General features: G+C 45.2%; 1 protein-coding gene across 3 annotated transcripts in view; it reads right to left on the minus strand.

Moving 5' to 3' along the window:
* Positions 1 to 2,147: 2,147 nt before the first annotated feature.
* Positions 2,148 to 17,567, minus strand: part of ENTREP1 (endosomal transmembrane epsin interactor 1) — a 60,600-nt gene continuing 45,180 nt past the window's right edge. For 2 of the 3 annotated variants that reach the window (XM_024734315.1, XM_024734314.1), the window contains exons 4-10: positions 16,744 to 16,851; positions 16,490 to 16,623; positions 9,982 to 10,111; positions 9,730 to 9,808; positions 8,271 to 8,423; positions 5,723 to 6,015; positions 2,148 to 2,994 (exon numbers count right to left, since the gene is read on the minus strand). In XM_024734315.1, coding sequence (XP_024590083.1) covers positions 2,791 to 2,994; positions 5,723 to 6,015; positions 8,271 to 8,423; positions 9,730 to 9,808; positions 9,982 to 10,111; positions 16,490 to 16,623; positions 16,744 to 16,851 — 1,101 coding nt within the window. In that variant the 3' untranslated portion in view covers positions 2,148 to 2,790. Of the gene's footprint in view, positions 2,995 to 5,722; positions 6,016 to 7,771; positions 8,424 to 9,729; positions 9,809 to 9,981; positions 10,112 to 16,489; positions 16,624 to 16,743; positions 16,852 to 17,567 lie in introns of those variants that run through there. The other variant, XM_024734316.1, reaches the window with a different exon arrangement.

Here is a 17,567-nt window from a genome sequence, read left to right on the forward strand (position 1 = left end):
GGACTCTCAACCACTGCACCACCAGGGAAGCCCTTCTGGTGTAATTTTATTTATTTATTTATATTTGCAGTATGTGGGCCTCTCACTGCTGTGGCCTCTCCCATTGCGGAGCACAGGCTCCAGACGCGCAGGCTCAGCGGCCATGGCCCACGGGCCCAGCCGCTCCGCGGCATGTGGGATCCTCCCGGACCGGGGCACGAACCCCTGTCCCCTGCATCGGCAGGCAGACTCTCAACCACTGCGCCACCACGGAAGCCCTCTGGTGTAATTTTGATAAGTACCTTTGAGATGTTTTGTTACCACGTCTGGACTGGATTCTTAAGATGCTCTAAGTGCGAAAGAGCTGCCCTCCGTGGTACATTCAGTTATACATACACATAAATAGCACATTATTAATGCCTACGTATTTTACAGTATATTACAGGGAACTATACTCACTATTTTATAATAACCTAAAAGGGAAAAGAATCTAAAAAAGAATAAATAAATAAATAAAGGGGACTTCCCTGGCGGTCCAGTGGTTAAGACTTCATCTTCCAATGCAGGAGGTGTGGGTTCAATTCCTGGTCGGGGAGCTAAGATCCCACAGGCCTCACGGCCAAAACACCGAAACATAAAACAGAAGCAATATTGTAACAGATTCAACAAAGGCTTTAAAAATGGTCCACAACAGAAAAAAATCTTTAAAAAAAAATCTATAACAATCGTTTTTCTATACACTTGAAATTAACACAACATTGTAAATCAACTATACTTCAATAAAAAAGTAAAATAAAAAAATTTTTTTAAATTAAAAATAAGAATAAAAATAAAATAAATAATTTTTTAAAGTATATTACACCCAGCAAATAGAGAGATGAATTGCATGGCCTCTACGCTCCCTCCCAGGGCAAATATATATTGTAATATATAATATATATTTTTTACTTTAATATTCCTTGAAGACAAAAGTCAGTTTTCTGAGTTCACCAATACCTTCAGACCATGGAAACACATGGGAGTATCCCCAGGCTGAGGGTCAATTCTTCAAAGCTGAGATAGGTCTTCACTTCCTGCTGACGGGCATCAGGTGATGCCCTCAGTTTCTGTGTTCCTCCAGAACACAGAGGCACCCCAGCTCCGTGCCTCCGGTCTTTCCCCTCTTCCTTACTCAGTGCCCTGACCTCACCCCAATTCCCACTCTGGCCTTGCTTGTTGTCTTGGAGCTGGGGTAGTCTGTGCTTCCACGAACCAAGCCAGAAGTCTCAGTAACCACTTTCTCACAGAAACATGAAATGGCAAACTGCTACTATTTGGGAGGTCAAGGAATGGAGTGCTTTCTGGAGACGGGCGGCTTGGGTGAGAATGGCACCTCTAGCGCTTAACTTGTGAGTGATCTTGGGCAAGGTACTGAACCTCATTTTCCTCATCTTTAAAATGGGGACAATCACAGCTTCCACCTCTTAGGCTGTCGCGAGGGTGACATGAGACTGTCAAGCCCCCAGCACAGTACCCGCAGCCCAGGCGGTACCCGACAAGGACAGCCAGCCTCACAGTGTACAGCCTCTTTGTTTAGCTCCTCACTGCCACTTTATCCCATATCCTGACCTAAACTAGTCCCCACGTGGCATGGTGATCATCTGAAGTATAATTAAATCTGCACTCTTCTGTTGCAAACTCTTCCATCATATCTCACTGTTAGCAGAAAAATCTAGCCTGAGGCTCCTCTCACCTCTCCCCTCGCTCGGGGCTGCAGTTACCGTGGTCCTTGCACTGGCCGTTCCCTCTGCCTGGAACACTCTTCCCTGACCCTCAAAGTCCAGTCCAGTTCAAATGTCATTTCCTCAAAGAAGCCCTCTCTAATGGCCCCATCCTCCTTAGCACTAATCCTCAATCTGTAATCACTTTACTGATTTATTGCTCATGACCCCACGAGAAGGCAGCTCAGGGAAGCCAAGCACTGACTGAATGGATGAAGGATGCATTGTTATCCACGGGGCTTGGGTGCTTTTGAGATTAAGCTGCTTTGGTGGCCTGCCTGGACCTGACCCCCTGGCCACCACTGTTGCAAGTTCCAAACCCATTGTAAGGTAAGGCCTGGCCACCTAAGCATAAACAAATGTTGCACAGTGAGCCTGGAAGTCCAAGGTAAACACTTTTATTCTCAGTTCTGCCTTAGCTGTCTCTAGTTTTGCAAGCATGAATAAATGGAATCAACAAGAATCCTCTCCCTAAATGTCTTTCAATAAAATTTGTCACCAAACAAGTTTCCTCTTTTTCCTAAAGAGAGTGTGATTTGAAAGTGACCTAACATGAGGCTTGACCATCGCAGTATATCAGGGTTAATCATCCTGCTTCCGTGCCAGTTCCACTCTCACTTGGCAGCAAATAAATAGCCGCCCAGCAGATCTGCCCTTCCAGCAGGTAAAGAACTCAGTGAGGAAGGGAACCGCGAGGGGTGCGGCGGGCACAGAATCCTGAGCCGTTTCCGCCCACAGCAGGGCAGACCCGGGCAGAGGAGGAGATGCGGCTTCATTCACGGCCTCCAGCTCGGCGCATCCAAAAGCCAAATGGGTCCGGAATAACTTATCATTCCCCCTCGAGTGCCCTTGGCTGGCAGAAAGGGGAGCCAAAGAACGGGAATAAATGTTCTCCAGAGTGTCCTCCTTTCTGAGGAGTACCCAGAGGGGGACCCCTATTCCCAGCCAAGAAACTACAGGGTTAGGAAGGGGATCCATCCCCTCAGAGGCCCTGGGTGCCTTCCAGGGCCCATCTTTCTTCTTGCTCCTCAGAAGCCCGGGCCCCGCAGCTTCACAGGACAGTCTCTCGGATGACGCCAATGAGGCTGTGTGGCCTCTCAGCCTCCGCTCGCCGGGGCCTCCTCTCGGCTCTCGGCCTCCCCGCGGGGACAAAGGTGCTCAGGTCTCCGCAACTCCGCAGGTGCAGCAGGCCAGGCTGTCTCCTCGAGGGCAGCACGAGGGCCCTGGAAGTGCTGGGCTGCATCGGGCCCATGATCTTTGGGAGAATAAACAGGGTGACAAAGAGGTTAAGCTTCACCAGATGTGGTCCTCAGACCTGCCTCCTACATTTATCCATGTAATATTTAGTTTAGTCGCCTTGGGAAGGAAAAAAGGGTGTTTTCCCAAGGTGGAACCCACTTGGAATTCCAGAGAGTCTCTTAACATGTTGCCTCTTTCCTGAAGTTCCTAAGAAATACCCCAAATTTTCCGTTGTTTCAGCTGTAGACCTACCATGCTTAACTATGTGTCTATTGCAATCTCCTGCTTTATATTTAACATTCTTCTCATCACTTTTTTCCCAACTTCCCTGTGGTCTAAGCCACTGATTCTCACTGGGTCTGCACATCACGAGAGGGGAGGGGAGCCTGTCAGAAAAGTAGATTCCCTGCTCCCCCCTAGCAATTCTGACATGGGAATCTGGAACAGGGCTTGGGCATCTGTATTTTTAACAAGAACTCAGGTGATCCCGATATACTTGAAAATTGTAAAACCACCGGTCTGCTTAAGTTTATAAAATGTCAGCTAAAACTAATGATGCTTCTAATTGATCTGATAACTCTTCAATTAAGAAAAAACATGATAAACAACATAAAAACTAGGCCAATTTATTTGTAAAAGCTGTTAAGAATGTTTCTACTGCTAGATCTATTTTGCAATGCAGCACATACATAACTTTAAATATATCACATAACAGCAAAAATGGGCAATCCCCGATCCAACTGAGATTGATAAGAGGAGAACTGCTGTGTACATACAGTTTTTAAAATTACACAGTCATGTCTGTATGACCTATATTGCTGTTAGCATGTTGGGAAAAACTCAAGTGCTTTGCTACCATCTAACATCACAGAACGATCATTGGGATGTCTTTTTGTTTAGTTTCCACCATTCTGAGATTTTAAGGTCATTAAAAGGTTAATCCCCCCAAAAGATGGGACATCCAATTTTTCTAACACTCTGTTATTATATTTGTCTTTAAGGCTGTCTTTGTTTCCTGAGTAAGAAGAAAATTCCAACATTCATAGATGTCTACTGTTATTACATGGTAAGTTAAGACAAGTGGTTTGGATATTGGTAAAAAATTAAAATGGATATAAAAACACATCCCAGTAATACTAGAGAAGGTGAAAATGTGCAAAGCTGGGTAGAGTCAGAAATAAAAGCTCCCTTGCCCTTGTCCCTGCCTCCTTCTGTCTGGGGGATGGTGTGGCATTATGATACCTCACCACTGGGATCCAGTTCTGGAAGCCCCGGCAGATGGCCCAGAGTCTACTGCAACAGTCCCTGTACGTGAACTTTGATCCAGTCTGTGCACAAAGACCTCTCAAACATTTATAGTGATAGCATCTGTTGAACTATAAGTGCTTGTTCTTTTTCCCCAAAGCTACTTTCCGTCAAGCAAGACTTTGCAGAAGGTCCAGACCAACAGCTCTGCAGATGCTCCAGCTCTTACCTCACCAGAACTTGGCAGCTCCAAATACTTGCTTCTGTTTTTCAGGCAATTGGGGTGAACAGAGGGAAGGAGGCAGGGAATGACATCTGGAGGAGACCAGGGACATGTGCGTGTAAATCTCTCTCCTACACAGGCTACCAACTGGAGCCTGACCTAGGACTACTGGTTGACCACTTCTTTAGAAAGCAAACAACAAAAGGGCCCACGGTTCATGTACCTCTTCACACGAGTAATCAGACTGTTCTGCTCCCCGCGGTCCCCTGAGGGATGGGACAGAATCTGGCTTCTGGCTTCTGTAAGAAGAGGCCAGCAGGTGGGAAGGGGAACAGAAAGGAAAGTGAGGTGGGGATTTGTTCAATCTGCCTGAAAAACGTACCTAGGATCCAGTATCTAGCAATGACCCTGAGAATCAGGCCAACTCCACTCAAGAAGTATTTGATGGGCACGTAATACCCACAGGCACAGCCAAGTAACACCCGTGAGCCACTGTGCACTGAGGTCTCCAACGGCCACCCCACAGACATGGAGCTACAGAGCAAACACCCAAAAGGTAAACGCTGCTTTTGAAAGAGGTGGGTGAGGAAAGCTGCAACCCATTCCCACTTCTCATCAGAGGGAAATTCCATTCACTCAGAGATACGGGTGTAGAGACCACCTAGTCCAACACTTCACTTTAAAGACGAGAAACCTGACACGCAAGCGGAATATTTACGTGCCCGGTTTTATCTTTTCACAGGCTACTTGTTTGGGGATTGCCGTGTGTTTTTTTAATAAATGGAAGGGAAAAGATGTTCGTTCCTTTAAGTCTATCAGCTTAGGTAATCTTGCCAAACATTTCATGGGAACGTGAACGGCTCCCAGAATCTTGCCAGTATTAAAATTCACATATGTCCATCATTGTCAAAGGGCTGAAAAAACATGCCAGATCAAGGGAAACGTTCAGCTTAGGAAATGGAATATTAAATGTACTCCACACTGCCCATAGCCCTTGCTTTCATCCCTGAGCTGCTCCCTTTTCTTTTTCCAAGCATGCTTCCATATCTCGGAAAAATCGGTTTCTCTTCTTTTGAGCCAAGAAGGCTGTGGCAATGTCACATGTGAAAAGAAAGCACGCAACTTCCTCCTCTCCTTCCCCACACCTCCTATCCCCATTCCCCTTGATACAGTGACCATGGACTTTCTGTGCCTTCGACAGGAAACCAGAGAAGCCGCTTCAGCTGCTATGGAAACAAGTCATCGGATTCATGCCTGATATTAATAATAAAACTACCTGTTCTAGAAAACTGGCACTTGTGATGGCTTCCTCCATGTATTCCTCATCGGACTTCAAAACAGATTTAATGTTTTCTACAAGTTCATGGATGTCCGGGGTCATGCTGCAGGAGGACTGCTCCAGGAACCTCGCCACCAGCAACTTGGTGTCCATGTAAGATTTGTAATCTATTAAAGACCTCGGTCTGCATCTCGAAGCCCGGGATCTCAACCCTCTTCTCAAGGTCACCGCAGCCAGGTCTGGTCTTCCCTCAGTCTGAGTCGCGGCTTCACAGCTGAGCACGGGGACAGCTGTGGGCAGAGACAAACAACACGCACCTTTTGGCCAAGCCCCGTGAACATACATCTGTACTTGAAACAGCATAAACCACTAAATTCCATGTGGAAAACATGTGACAAATGCTGACGGCCATGCACATCTTGCTTTTCCTCTTGCAGGAAGAAACAAAAGAAAAAAAAACCCCAACACCTATGACACGAGCTTACTCCTTGAAGTGTAATTTCAATAGGACACGTCCCCCAAATATTTTATTGTGCCACATAAAACGCAACCATCAAGGTAAAGAGAGATGACAGAGAAGAGCATCCAGAATGCAAATCATGATGGAGCAATGGTTTCATGGGGGTGATCACCAATATATAGGGATGGTTTGGGCAGGCAGAAAAAACACAGTTGACTGATGGAAGAATGTTCTGGGGAGAGGATGAAGAAGCCACGGGAAGAGAGGAACTGAGGAGAGATGAGACTTGTGGGGTGAATGGAATGCTCTGCTCACATTGACTGTACCTTTGTCCTAAACATCCTCAGGGGTACTGTACTGACTTATAGGATCGACGTCACACCATGGCTGGGAGGTGGCGCTAGGGCTGACTATTACAGAAAGAGAAATCTAGTGCAGAAAAGGTACACGTCATTCTGGAAGTCAACAGAGGGCCTGGGAAATCCACCACAGGCTAATTTCCACAACTACTACTTCAGCAAGGGTATAAGGACGGGCAGAACGTTACTGCACTGGCAGATGGGTGAAGTGAAATCAGGCCTGGTCTCCACATGTTCATAAGCCAGCCAGCAGCCTTCAGTGTACACGACACTGGAGATTTCAGTCTGTGAAGGTCTGACAAGCAGGAATTGAGATATTCAAGGAAGAAGGGAGGCAGCGGGTGGGAAAACAGGTGGAGGAAGGGGAGCATTCCTTTTCCTCTGGAGAAAGGCAGGCATGAGGAGTTCTAAACAGGGGTTGGCAGCCGTCTTCCTCGGCTGCCACGTGCACATCACAGAGAACCTGACTCTTCGCGGAACACTCACTACAGACACTCATGTGTGAGGACAGAGTCAGGGACTCCACTGTCGCTTGAAGGCGACCTGGTCCCTTCCACAGCAGAGGACTCCAACGGGGAAACACGTGTCATCCTTGCCCCTGCAGCGCTGCAGAAGGGGAGCGGGTTCTGGAAAGATCTCGTTAAGCTGTGTAGATAGCCAAGTTCCTGTGGAAGCTGCAGGTGGCCATCCCGAGTCCTCAGCTTGCCAGGTGGGGCAGAGAACCCCATGGTGAAGACAGGTCCAGGGAGCTGAGGGGCCAGAGGGCGCTCAGTCCCGGGGCAGGACTCCTCCCCGCTCAGAAGCCGCTGGAGAGACAAGAGGAGTGTTCCCTCTGGCTCCCACACGGTCAGTCCAGAGCTGTAGCAAACAACACAGGCTGTCAGGGGGGCAAAATACAACTAGGAGGTGACGTGGGGCCCGGGACAGAGCAGGACCAGAGGGTCTGCAAAGCTGTATTTGCACAGAGCTTGAAGACAGCATAGGCAACTTGTTAGGACAAGTCACCGAAAGAAGCCTGTGCCGGTGGGATTACAGACTTTCATTTTCTTCCTTTATTTCCTCTATTTTTTTACAATTCTCTACAAAGAAGAGGTATTTGAAGATCAGGCAGTCATATATTCAGAAAAGAAGATTCAATGTCATTTTCAGTTTAAAATTCTTTTTAATTAAAAAAATTGTAACTATTAAATTTTTAAATTATTCAAATAACATCTATACACAAACAAACTCAAAACAGAAAGGGAGAGAGATGGAGTGTGAGAGCTTCACTCTACCCAAAGTTCTTAAAGCAAGGTCAGACTTAAATAATTCAACCTACTCATACACAGTAAAAAGATAACTAGTGTTGAATTTCAGAAGAGGGCGGTAAAAAATACACCCCTTTGAGTTTTTCCTGGAGAGAGAATGTTCATTCCCACAGGACTGGGAGCATCTAGGAATCAGAACTAGGTTTGCACGGTCTTCTTCGTGTGGTACCCAGCACAGTATCACGTGCAACCAAACGCTTCTGATGACAATGACTTGACAAGAAAAATTCTCACCAGCCTTAAAAGACATGGTAGATGTCTATCCTTAACGTGCATGCAGAATACCTGATTTTCCCAAGACCTATCAGCCCCCCTCCAAGCTCTCTCTTGAACCCCAGGGCCTTGGGTGGCCAGAGCCACTGGGCACCTATAGGCGAACAAGCACAGCGCCCCGCGAAGAACTTGGGAAATGACATCACCTCTCTCTGCAGAGTGATGAAGCACAGGGTCACTCTTGGATCTTGTCCTCGGGGGCTGGAGAGCTCTCCGGTTCCTCGCTGGACATAGCTGGTTGGAGCTGGGAGTTGAAATGGATGCACTTTCTTCTCCAGGTGTGTTAGGAATGTCCCCACCTGATTTTTTTTTTTTAAAGAGGAGAAACAGAAATCATTTCTGTTCAGCTGGCACCTTCAACATGCTGGGCAGGAAACACCTGTGAGCCCAAACCTTCTGGGACAAGGGTAATACAGTTCATAATATTTGCTTAGGCTGTGGGCCCAGTAAGTTTTTATCTTGCAGCACCGTGGGAAATGCTGCCTCCTCAAACTACCCCTCCACACCTAAAACAAACAAACAAAAAGCTCTAAATCCAGGAGCAGAAAAAGAAGCCATGCTAAAATGCCTAAAGGTGCTTGGCGTCTTCTCCAGTGGAGCAGCCTCATGAAGCGCTGGAAAGGTCCTAGCCGTTTTACCCTTTCTGACAACTCAGGTTGACCTTGATTAGGTGGAAGGTGATGGGGGTACAGGCGGGGTGGCTGTCCTGGGGCTGCAGGCCAAATGCAAGCAGAGGGTGTGTCTACGGGCTAGGCTGGGAAACTCCCGGAAAGCCAAGTTAAAGAGCCAGTGGCCACTAAATGAATCAAAGCACTCTGGAACTGGATGACTGCTGTTCAGGAAAATAAAGTCCCATCGCTTGTGAGCCTGACTCGTGGTTTGGGAAACTTTTTTAAGAAATGGAAGAATTAAAAACATACTTAGGAAACAGAACACTGCTGCATAATTCTACTTAAGATGGAAGGTGAACAGAGCAGAAATCCATTCTAAATGGCGCTGCTGAAAAATTACCTCCACCTAAAATAGCTGAAAGTTGATCCATTATTTATCACCATTTGCAATTTTGTCCTGTGGACAGTTCTCTGGGCCATTTAAAACCTCTCCAAAGAGAGAAAGCGGTAACAATGTTCCCTTAAGTTACAAGGGTAACTGTAAATGGACTCTAGTATTTAATGCGGGATTGCAAATCAGCATTCAGTACATGTGAAGGCAGTATGACCTGGGTCCTTGGTTATAAATGAGCAAATCACTCTGCAATAGGTAAAACTCTTTTTGTCTCTTTACAAGAGCTTATCTTATTTTAACAGGAGAAAAAAAATCTTAGATCAGAAAACACAGGAAAACCAAATAAAACTCTGTAATCCATTTCTGAAAAGTCTGGTTATTCATAAAAGATTCTAAAGATATCTTTATTTCTGTTCACATATTATTTCCTACTTGTAAGCCCTAAGAGTTGATAATATTTTTATACCCAGAAAAAAGGATATAGCTTGAACCATTTGCTCCAAGAATATTTGACCTCCAACAAAATATCGTACAGATGATTATTTTACCATTTTTAGTCTATTGAATCATGAGTTTGGGCAGCAATAATGTATTTATTACCTTGAATCACTGGCATGCAGATCGGTTCCAAAGGGCTGGTGGCAGCTTCTGATCCTTCTGGCATTTGGAATGAAGATCCCTGCAACACAGGAAAAAAGAGGGCTGTCTGTTGATATTCAGCTCAACCATCATCTGGACTGGAGTGAACTTGAAAAGATCTACAGGGCATGGTCCCTTCCCCACCCCGCTCTCTGTGTGGCTGCTTTTCCTACTTGCCGTCAATGTACCAAAGAGAAACTCTATGGACAGTACCTGCTGCTGGTCTGTCTGGCTCACCACAGCTTCATAGGGAGGCGGGGGGTCCAGAGGACAGAACACTTCCACGCCTTTGATTCGCGCTCCGTAGATATGTGGCAGTGGTATAACGTCAGGACCAACCATCCTAGGAAGAGCATCCTGGCATCAGGAAGCATGTTCTGGCCATCTGATGGTAGTGGCTCCAGCATACTGGCCTTCACCTCTAGAGGGTTATCCACTGACAATGGGGAAAATCACTCGCCGCTCCACGCTACAACCTCCTGGTCCAGGAGCAGGGGAATAACCTAAGCTGCTCTCGGATGGAGTGCCCAGAATTCTTAGGCAAGTGACCACATAGAAAATGCAATACCATCATTCATTTTAAATTTACTAGTCAAAGAGCAAACAACAATCCATAAGAGACAGAAAGCGAATTAGTGGTTGCACAGGGGCTTGGGGAAAGGGGGGGATGGGGAGTGACTGCTTAATGGGTATGGGGTCTCCTTGGAGGTGAGGAAAATGCTTTAGAACTAGACGGAAGTGATGGTTGCACCATACTGTGGATGAACAGAGGTTCATCTGAATAATGCCACTGAATTATACACTTTCAAAAGATTAATTTCATGTTATGTGAATTTTACCTCAATAAAAAACAAACAAACTAAGGATTCAGGGAAACTCAATTATTTGTTACATTAGTACATGACAAAAGTTTCTTGCCCGGGTTTCCCTCACGTCTGATTCATGGTAGAAACTCACTATTTGTTAAATAAATGTTTGAAATAATGAATACATTTTTCAAAAAAAAAGTGAACAACATCACAGCTCAGAGACAAAGCAGCAATGCTGCAGGAGGAATTACAGAGTGCCTCTTCCTAAAGGTGGTCATTCAACAAACACTGATGGAGCGCTTGCTGTAGCTGTGGCTGTTGGCCTGTGGGTGAGAGACCTTTGATAGCAAAAAATAAAAACAAAAAACCCACAAGATTTTCCGCCAGCATTCCCAGAAGGTTACACACACACGCAAATTATCTAGATAACAAAGAACCTAAATTTGTAAACGACAGCTAAAAATACATGAAAGTTTGTACCTTAGGACAAAACTTTCAGTTATAAAATACGTGCAGATAAGTCCTGGGGATGTAATACACGGCATGGTGACTACGGTTAATAATACTGCATGGCATATTTGAAAGTTGTTAAGAGAGTAGGTCGTAAAAGTTCTCAGCACAAGAAAAAAAAAAACTTGTAACTATATGTAGTGATGGGTTAACTAGATTTATTGTGGTGATCATTTTATAATATATACAAGTGTTAAATCATTACTTGTTTACCTGTAACTAATACAATATTATATGTCAATTATATCACAACTTGAAAAATACACAGAAGACAAAAAAAAACTGTACTCAGGCCATGAAGTGTTGGAGAAAGAAAAAAATATAATAGCAAAAGTTTAACGTTTGTTCTTGAAATGCAAAAATGGACATAAACTAAAGGAGATTGATGAAAAGACAAACGGGGCCAGCTGCCTACAAGGGACTGCTTTTGTTTTGTTTTGTTTTCGAAAGGTGCTCTCTGCATTTATGGTTGTTTCATTGTGCCCATTTACAAAAATGCAATTGGTGGAAGAAAAAAATTGAAAAAGATGTGATATTCTGTCTTCCTAACAATAAAACTTCTGGAGTTCTGGGATTTAGAAGGATGAGACTCCTACAGCCTGAATGAAAAAGTGAGAAAGTGCTCCCCTTTTTTCCTGCATCTTTATTCAAAAACAAGACTCTCAGCTCGTGCTTGACCTGAGAGGAAAGGAGAAGGTCACGTGCTGACACCCCAGGCAGGGATGTGTGCAGGCTCAGCACATCTGAGGAGAGGCACCTGCAGGAATGGTCCCTCCCTAGCCTGGCTGGGAGGGGTCCTGGTAAAGTCATCAAGAAAGGGATATTCTTCTCCCTTAGAGGAGGACTTGCCCACGGGTTTCACGCCAACTCTCCATTCCAGCTGAAGCTGTTTAAGAACTATAAACACCAAGTGACTCCAGGAATACAGACCCTTCGTGGACCTGACTTTGAAGACTTTCCTGACCAATGAACAAGGCAACTTGTTTTACTCACTGAGACCTATGCACTCCTTCCTTCGGCTCCAGAGGGCCAATCTTTAATCCTTAATTAGCATAATCCTGTGAGCATCTTTCCGGCACTTACAGTCCCCCCTCAGCCAACTCCCCACGCGTTTCTTCACTGTGGTGTCCTTGCCTGAAAAGTTCATCCCCCAGCTTTGCTTGTTAGCTCTGGTGCTGTATATTTCATATTCCCAACCCAGTGGCTACCTATATGTTCCTATAGAAGACAGAGGGCTTGCTTAGGACCAAGAAGTGGGAGGAACGGGCTTGGCTTCACTTTAGATCCTGAACTACTACAGAATCTCTTCAAGAAGGAAAACTGGGGGGAGAAAGGGGGTACACTTTATCTAAATTGGCTGAAAAATGAATGGCTTCTATGGTGGTTATTACAATAACCAGCAAAGCCTCATTTAGATGGAAGATGCTGCTAGAGTTGATGTAGCAGGAAAGTTCCTTTCCTACTAAGCAACTTTTCCTTATTTGTACCACTTTTGGGTAAATAAGGATCCATGGAGGGAAATAGGTCTGTTTGCTACAGGTTTTGTTCGTGATCCCTTATGGTACTCAACCCAGCTATAGAGCAGAATCACCCAGGAGGGTTCCTAAACTGGGCATGGCCCAGGCCTTACCTCTAGAAACTCTGCCCTAGTTGCCTGCGCTGGGGCCCAGGAATCTGTATGCTGTCAGTGTTCCCAGGTGGTTCCAAGGCACAGCCAGGACTGAGACCACTGCTAAGCAAAATGGATTATGGTGGTTGAAATCAAAACCCTGTTATATCTGGGAAAGGTGATCAAACTTTTACTGAAAATGAGTGTCTTTAGAAAACTGTTGCCTGATAAGGTAGCGGTAAGATTAAGGGCTAAATGTTTCTTAAGAGTAAGAAACATGCCAAGAACATCTGAAACCATGCAACTAACAATGGTAGAGCACGGTCCAAAGCTTTTGCCTGTAGAAAGATTTTTTTAGCCCATTATCTCATAACAATCCTCTCAGGAGTCACATGACAAGGCAGGTGAATGAGGAAACTGAGGCTCAGAAATGGTAAGAGATACACCCAAGGTGACCCTTTTAGGAGACTCCAGAGCCTGGGCGTATTCAAATTCATCCCGAAGTCTCCAGGAAACCTTCGCTGGTTCATGCTCATGAGACCTCAAGCTGAACAGGAAACCCAAACAGATCATGCAAAATACGTTCTGCTTTGATGCTACAAATAGGCCCTGAGAACTTATCCAAGGCTGATGGAGCAACTAATATGACCTTGACCAAAGAACGATCCTCCTCTGTGTGCTGAGAGAGCTTGGCCCTTCCACGGGGCACATGTTGGTAGGGGTGTGGGAGTGGGGAGTGAGGCAGGGTCGCCCAGCCCAAAGCTGAGCACAGAGTCAAGCCTAGGCACAGCCCAGCTCCACTTGAGTTTGGGTTTTGAAGTTCATTTGGAAAGGAAATGGGTGGGCCTTGTTGCTTTCACCTTTAAGAAATGCCCAGGTCAACCTGGCTCCCATGCGCTCATCTTCAGTTTTCTCTAGCAGGTAACATCCCCACAGTATAACCAGGTCCACATTCACGAATTAGGTTGGAGACTTTCCTTTTTGACTCCTGGCTCAAGCCAATTTCTGAGACTGTGGGACTCCCTGGAGTAGAGGAGATGGGGTACACAGCCCCCTCCAGTACTTACAAATTGATTCACAAAGTAGATAACCATCTTTGGATAGAAGCCTTGACTGCAATCAGGCTTCTACTTATGACAGTAACTTGAGAAGCCCTTTTTCAAGGAGATACCAATGCATGAAATGGTTGTATTTATAGAAGTTAAATAAATAAAGCTCTTCTGAGAGGTCTTAATACCTTACAGGAAAAGGGGAGCCTGTATTACGTGAAAACTCTTAACATAACTGATTGTGGAAATATTAATGATAAACATCTGTTAATATTCTTGCCTGCCTGCTTATAAGAAAGAAAATTATCAATTGGGGTTAAATAGCTAGTGTCTATGATGTTGATTTATACTGAGAATCTAGCAAAGTCAGTCAAATTTAAAAATATCTCTGATAGAATATGTATCTAAAGGTGAATAAATTTAGCCATTTAAAAAAGGAGAGTGGGCAAGGGGCAGTGGGGGAGACAGGGGCATGGGATTAAGAGACACAAACCACTATGTATAAAATAGATAAGCAACACAAAATATTGTACAGCACAGGGAAATACAGCCATTGTTTTGTAATAACTTTAAGTGGAATATGACTATAAAAATATTGAATCACTATGTTGTACACCTGAAACTAATACAATATTGTAAATCAACTACAATTTTTAAAATATACATAAAATGTTAGAAAAACCAAAGAAAGTGGGCTGCATTCAGATATTGGTAGAATTTTAGAAAATGAGGCTATTTGCCCATTGGAGGTATGAGCTAGTGCTCCAGGTATATACTTTAGGCCAAGCATTCTTGTTCTCTCAAGGGTGCTCTGCATAATCCCCTGCCCCATGTTCCTCTGGGAAGTTCTGGTTGGTAGAGCCCTTGATGACAAGCTTGTCTGTCTTCTTCCAACTCAGACTTGGCCAGGGGCTGGCTCAGAGCTCAGAGGGGCAACTCCAGGGATGCACCCAGATCCTCAAAGACCCACAGTGATAAGCATGACTATGGAGGTGCAGAGAAGAGAAAGGAAAGAGGGAAGAAGGCCAGGGGATCCCACAGGTCAGCACTACTTCTAATCCCACATGAGTTACTTTCCCTTTCTGCCACAGCATGAAATTAAATGTCTGCTGCCTCCTCTTAGGTCAACCGAGTGCTCACCCACAACCTCAGAGAGCCAAGGAACTCTTCTTCAAGAGGGCATTTCTCTCCCCAACCATGAAGTAACAGGCACTTTTACTGTCCTTCAATGTGCACTCTGCAGACAGACTGAGATTGGGCTACGTTTTTAGCAAACGTGTCCTATGGTACACAAAGAATATGTGTTTTGTTGCTATGTCCCTCTGGCCTCTGTAATTCTTGGCTCATTTCCTAAAAGACTAGCGAAGCCATCCTGGCCCCTGAAGCTTCGAAATTCCAGCCCACCAGTCCCTGTACAACAGGGAGGCTGAGCTGTCCCCCAGGCCATCTGTCCAGCCAGCTGATGTCCCTTCCAGCTTTGCGGTCATCTCTTATTTCCGCAGAGGTGGGTGGGCAGGGGAGGGGCTAGAGTGGGGTTTAGATACGAGTCTGAGAGACAAGTCAGGAAGATAACCCATTGAAAAGAACAGTAACAGTGTCTGGGTGGGAGCTCCCACTGGTGACCTCTTTCAAAATGACATGTGGCTGCCCTGAGCACTAGAAAATGGATTTCCAAAAACCCCAAGCCTGACACCAAATTTGTCTGACAACTCTCCACGTGTACCTCAGGGTTAAAAAGTAGAAATTCCAAGCTCTCTCAATAGCAAGGGAAAGACACTAGTCTTTTTTCTAGAATTCAGAGATTTGTTTTTTAGAAGTTTAAATGTAGGGTTATAGTTTAAATGTAGGGTTGCTTTAGCCTTTAAATTCGGAGTAAGATCATCACTTCATCCTGGAAGCCAACCCTGACCAGCTGACTCTTCCTTCAAGCTCTCTGCAGCCCACTCACCAGTCTAGGTTAGGAAGTCCTCCTCTTGCACTCAGAATCTCCCTTTTGAGCACTACTGTGATCCTTTCAACACTCATTTATAATGACCTAGACTGTGAGCTCCTTGATAGGGGGAGGAAGTTGGTATAACTCATTTTGAATTCCAATAACCCAGCACAGTAACTAGTAAGCAGCAGAGGATGGATTAAATGTTTGTTGAATGAATAAATGAAGTCATTCTTTAGATTGGTACAATTCTAGAAGTGGCTAACAACCAAATGAATGCATGCAGCACTTCATTCTACAAATAATGATTTCTGAGATTTAAGAAACAGACGATCAAATTTCGAGCTAGAATTTGAAAAGGAGAATAAACACGGTATCTATTTTTTTTCTAGACCAAGGAGATGTAATTAATAATTAACCTTTTTTTTAATGGCTGGGAAGAAGTTCATGATTTGAGGACCTGCTGATGGTTTACAATGAATATCGATTTGGCCCGACTGAGAGCGTTTCCACGGCAACAGCAGTTTTCAATCATGTCAAATTACAGCAGTTATCTCACTGGGTGTCAGTTTTCCTAAGAAGCTAATTGAAATTGAAAAACTATATCCTTAGGTCAAGGTTTGACTTTTCTTTGGTTTCATGCAATTTGTCAGACCAAAAAAGAGAGAGAAAAACCGGACGATCCTGGAAAGTAATACAATGTCTAGATTTTGGAGAGAAGTCAGAGCCCATGCTGTGAGTTCTGGAGACCCTTCGGCCTCAAAACTGAGAGCAGCCCAGAGGCGTGGGCGGGGGTATGTAGGGAGGATACCTGCGGTTCGTCCGGGGTGTGCATGAGTAAAACGTGGCGAAATAGGAAGGGGGAGGCACTGGCGGCACAAAGTCGTCAGGGTCTGGGATGCGTCTGTGTTCCTCCACTTCTTCCGCAGAAATCTGGGATTCATCCTAATTAAACAGCACCTCGGTTAGTCAACAGCTCGGGGAGAAAAGCAACGGATGACACAAAAAGGTCCGAGGGTGGGATCAGTGGAGTCACAGACACCCTGCCGCCTTGCATGGACTTACGATGCAGGATCTTCTGGCTGCAAAGATCTGAAGGTAGCGAAGGGCGGCTGCCACCAAGCAGACGGTGGTGGTCAGGGCATTCAAGGCACACAGGGCGAAAAGGACTTTCTGGAACCAGGAAACAATGACGCACCTGAGTACCTCAAAACTGAGGACCAGAACGCAACATAAAAACTTTAAAAAAAAATAATAATAATGCCCCAAGGAAGACAATTCCCATGAGAAAATGCATGTAAAGGACTTAGATGGTGTTTGGCTCATGCTGGGTGCCAAACAAACACTGGTTATTATTAACACTGTCATGCAATAGTGTGTCCTTCTTAATTTTAAAAACTTATCTTAGAAGATTCCTGTCCCGGGCAGACCTGGTATTACCATATTTCTTTTTGCATAAGAATCCTGTCTGGAAATATCCCTTCCAGGAAAGTACTGAATTTCTCTTCTGAAGTCAGTGTACCCAGGGATAGCAAATCCCAACCTCCCCCCTCCCACAGACTCCCACCAGGACAGCACGCTGCTTAATTCGTGGCCACTGATTCTATTTCAGGAGCCACTGGCAGAGCTGCCCCGGGCACCCAATGAAGACAACACAGGGGGCAGGCTGGCCCGAGTGTCAACAGGGCTTGTCTCTTCTAAACACATGTCTCAAAATAGCAGCAAAGCCAATTCCAAAAGTTTCTGTTGCCACAGTCCTGGCTGCTTAGCGGGGCTTTCCCCAAGCAAAGTCCTGGCTCAGAAAGTTTGGGAGTGACTCAGCTACCGAAAATCCAGAAGCCAAAGAAAGAAGGCCATTTTCACATCCTCCAAAACTCAGAGAGCTGACA

The sequence above is a fragment of the Neophocaena asiaeorientalis genome, unplaced genomic scaffold, assembly GCF_003031525.2.
Source record: "Neophocaena asiaeorientalis asiaeorientalis breed wild unplaced genomic scaffold, Neophocaena_asiaeorientalis_V1.1 scaffold256, whole genome shotgun sequence".
Taxonomy (NCBI): Eukaryota; Metazoa; Chordata; class Mammalia; order Artiodactyla; family Phocoenidae; genus Neophocaena; species Neophocaena asiaeorientalis.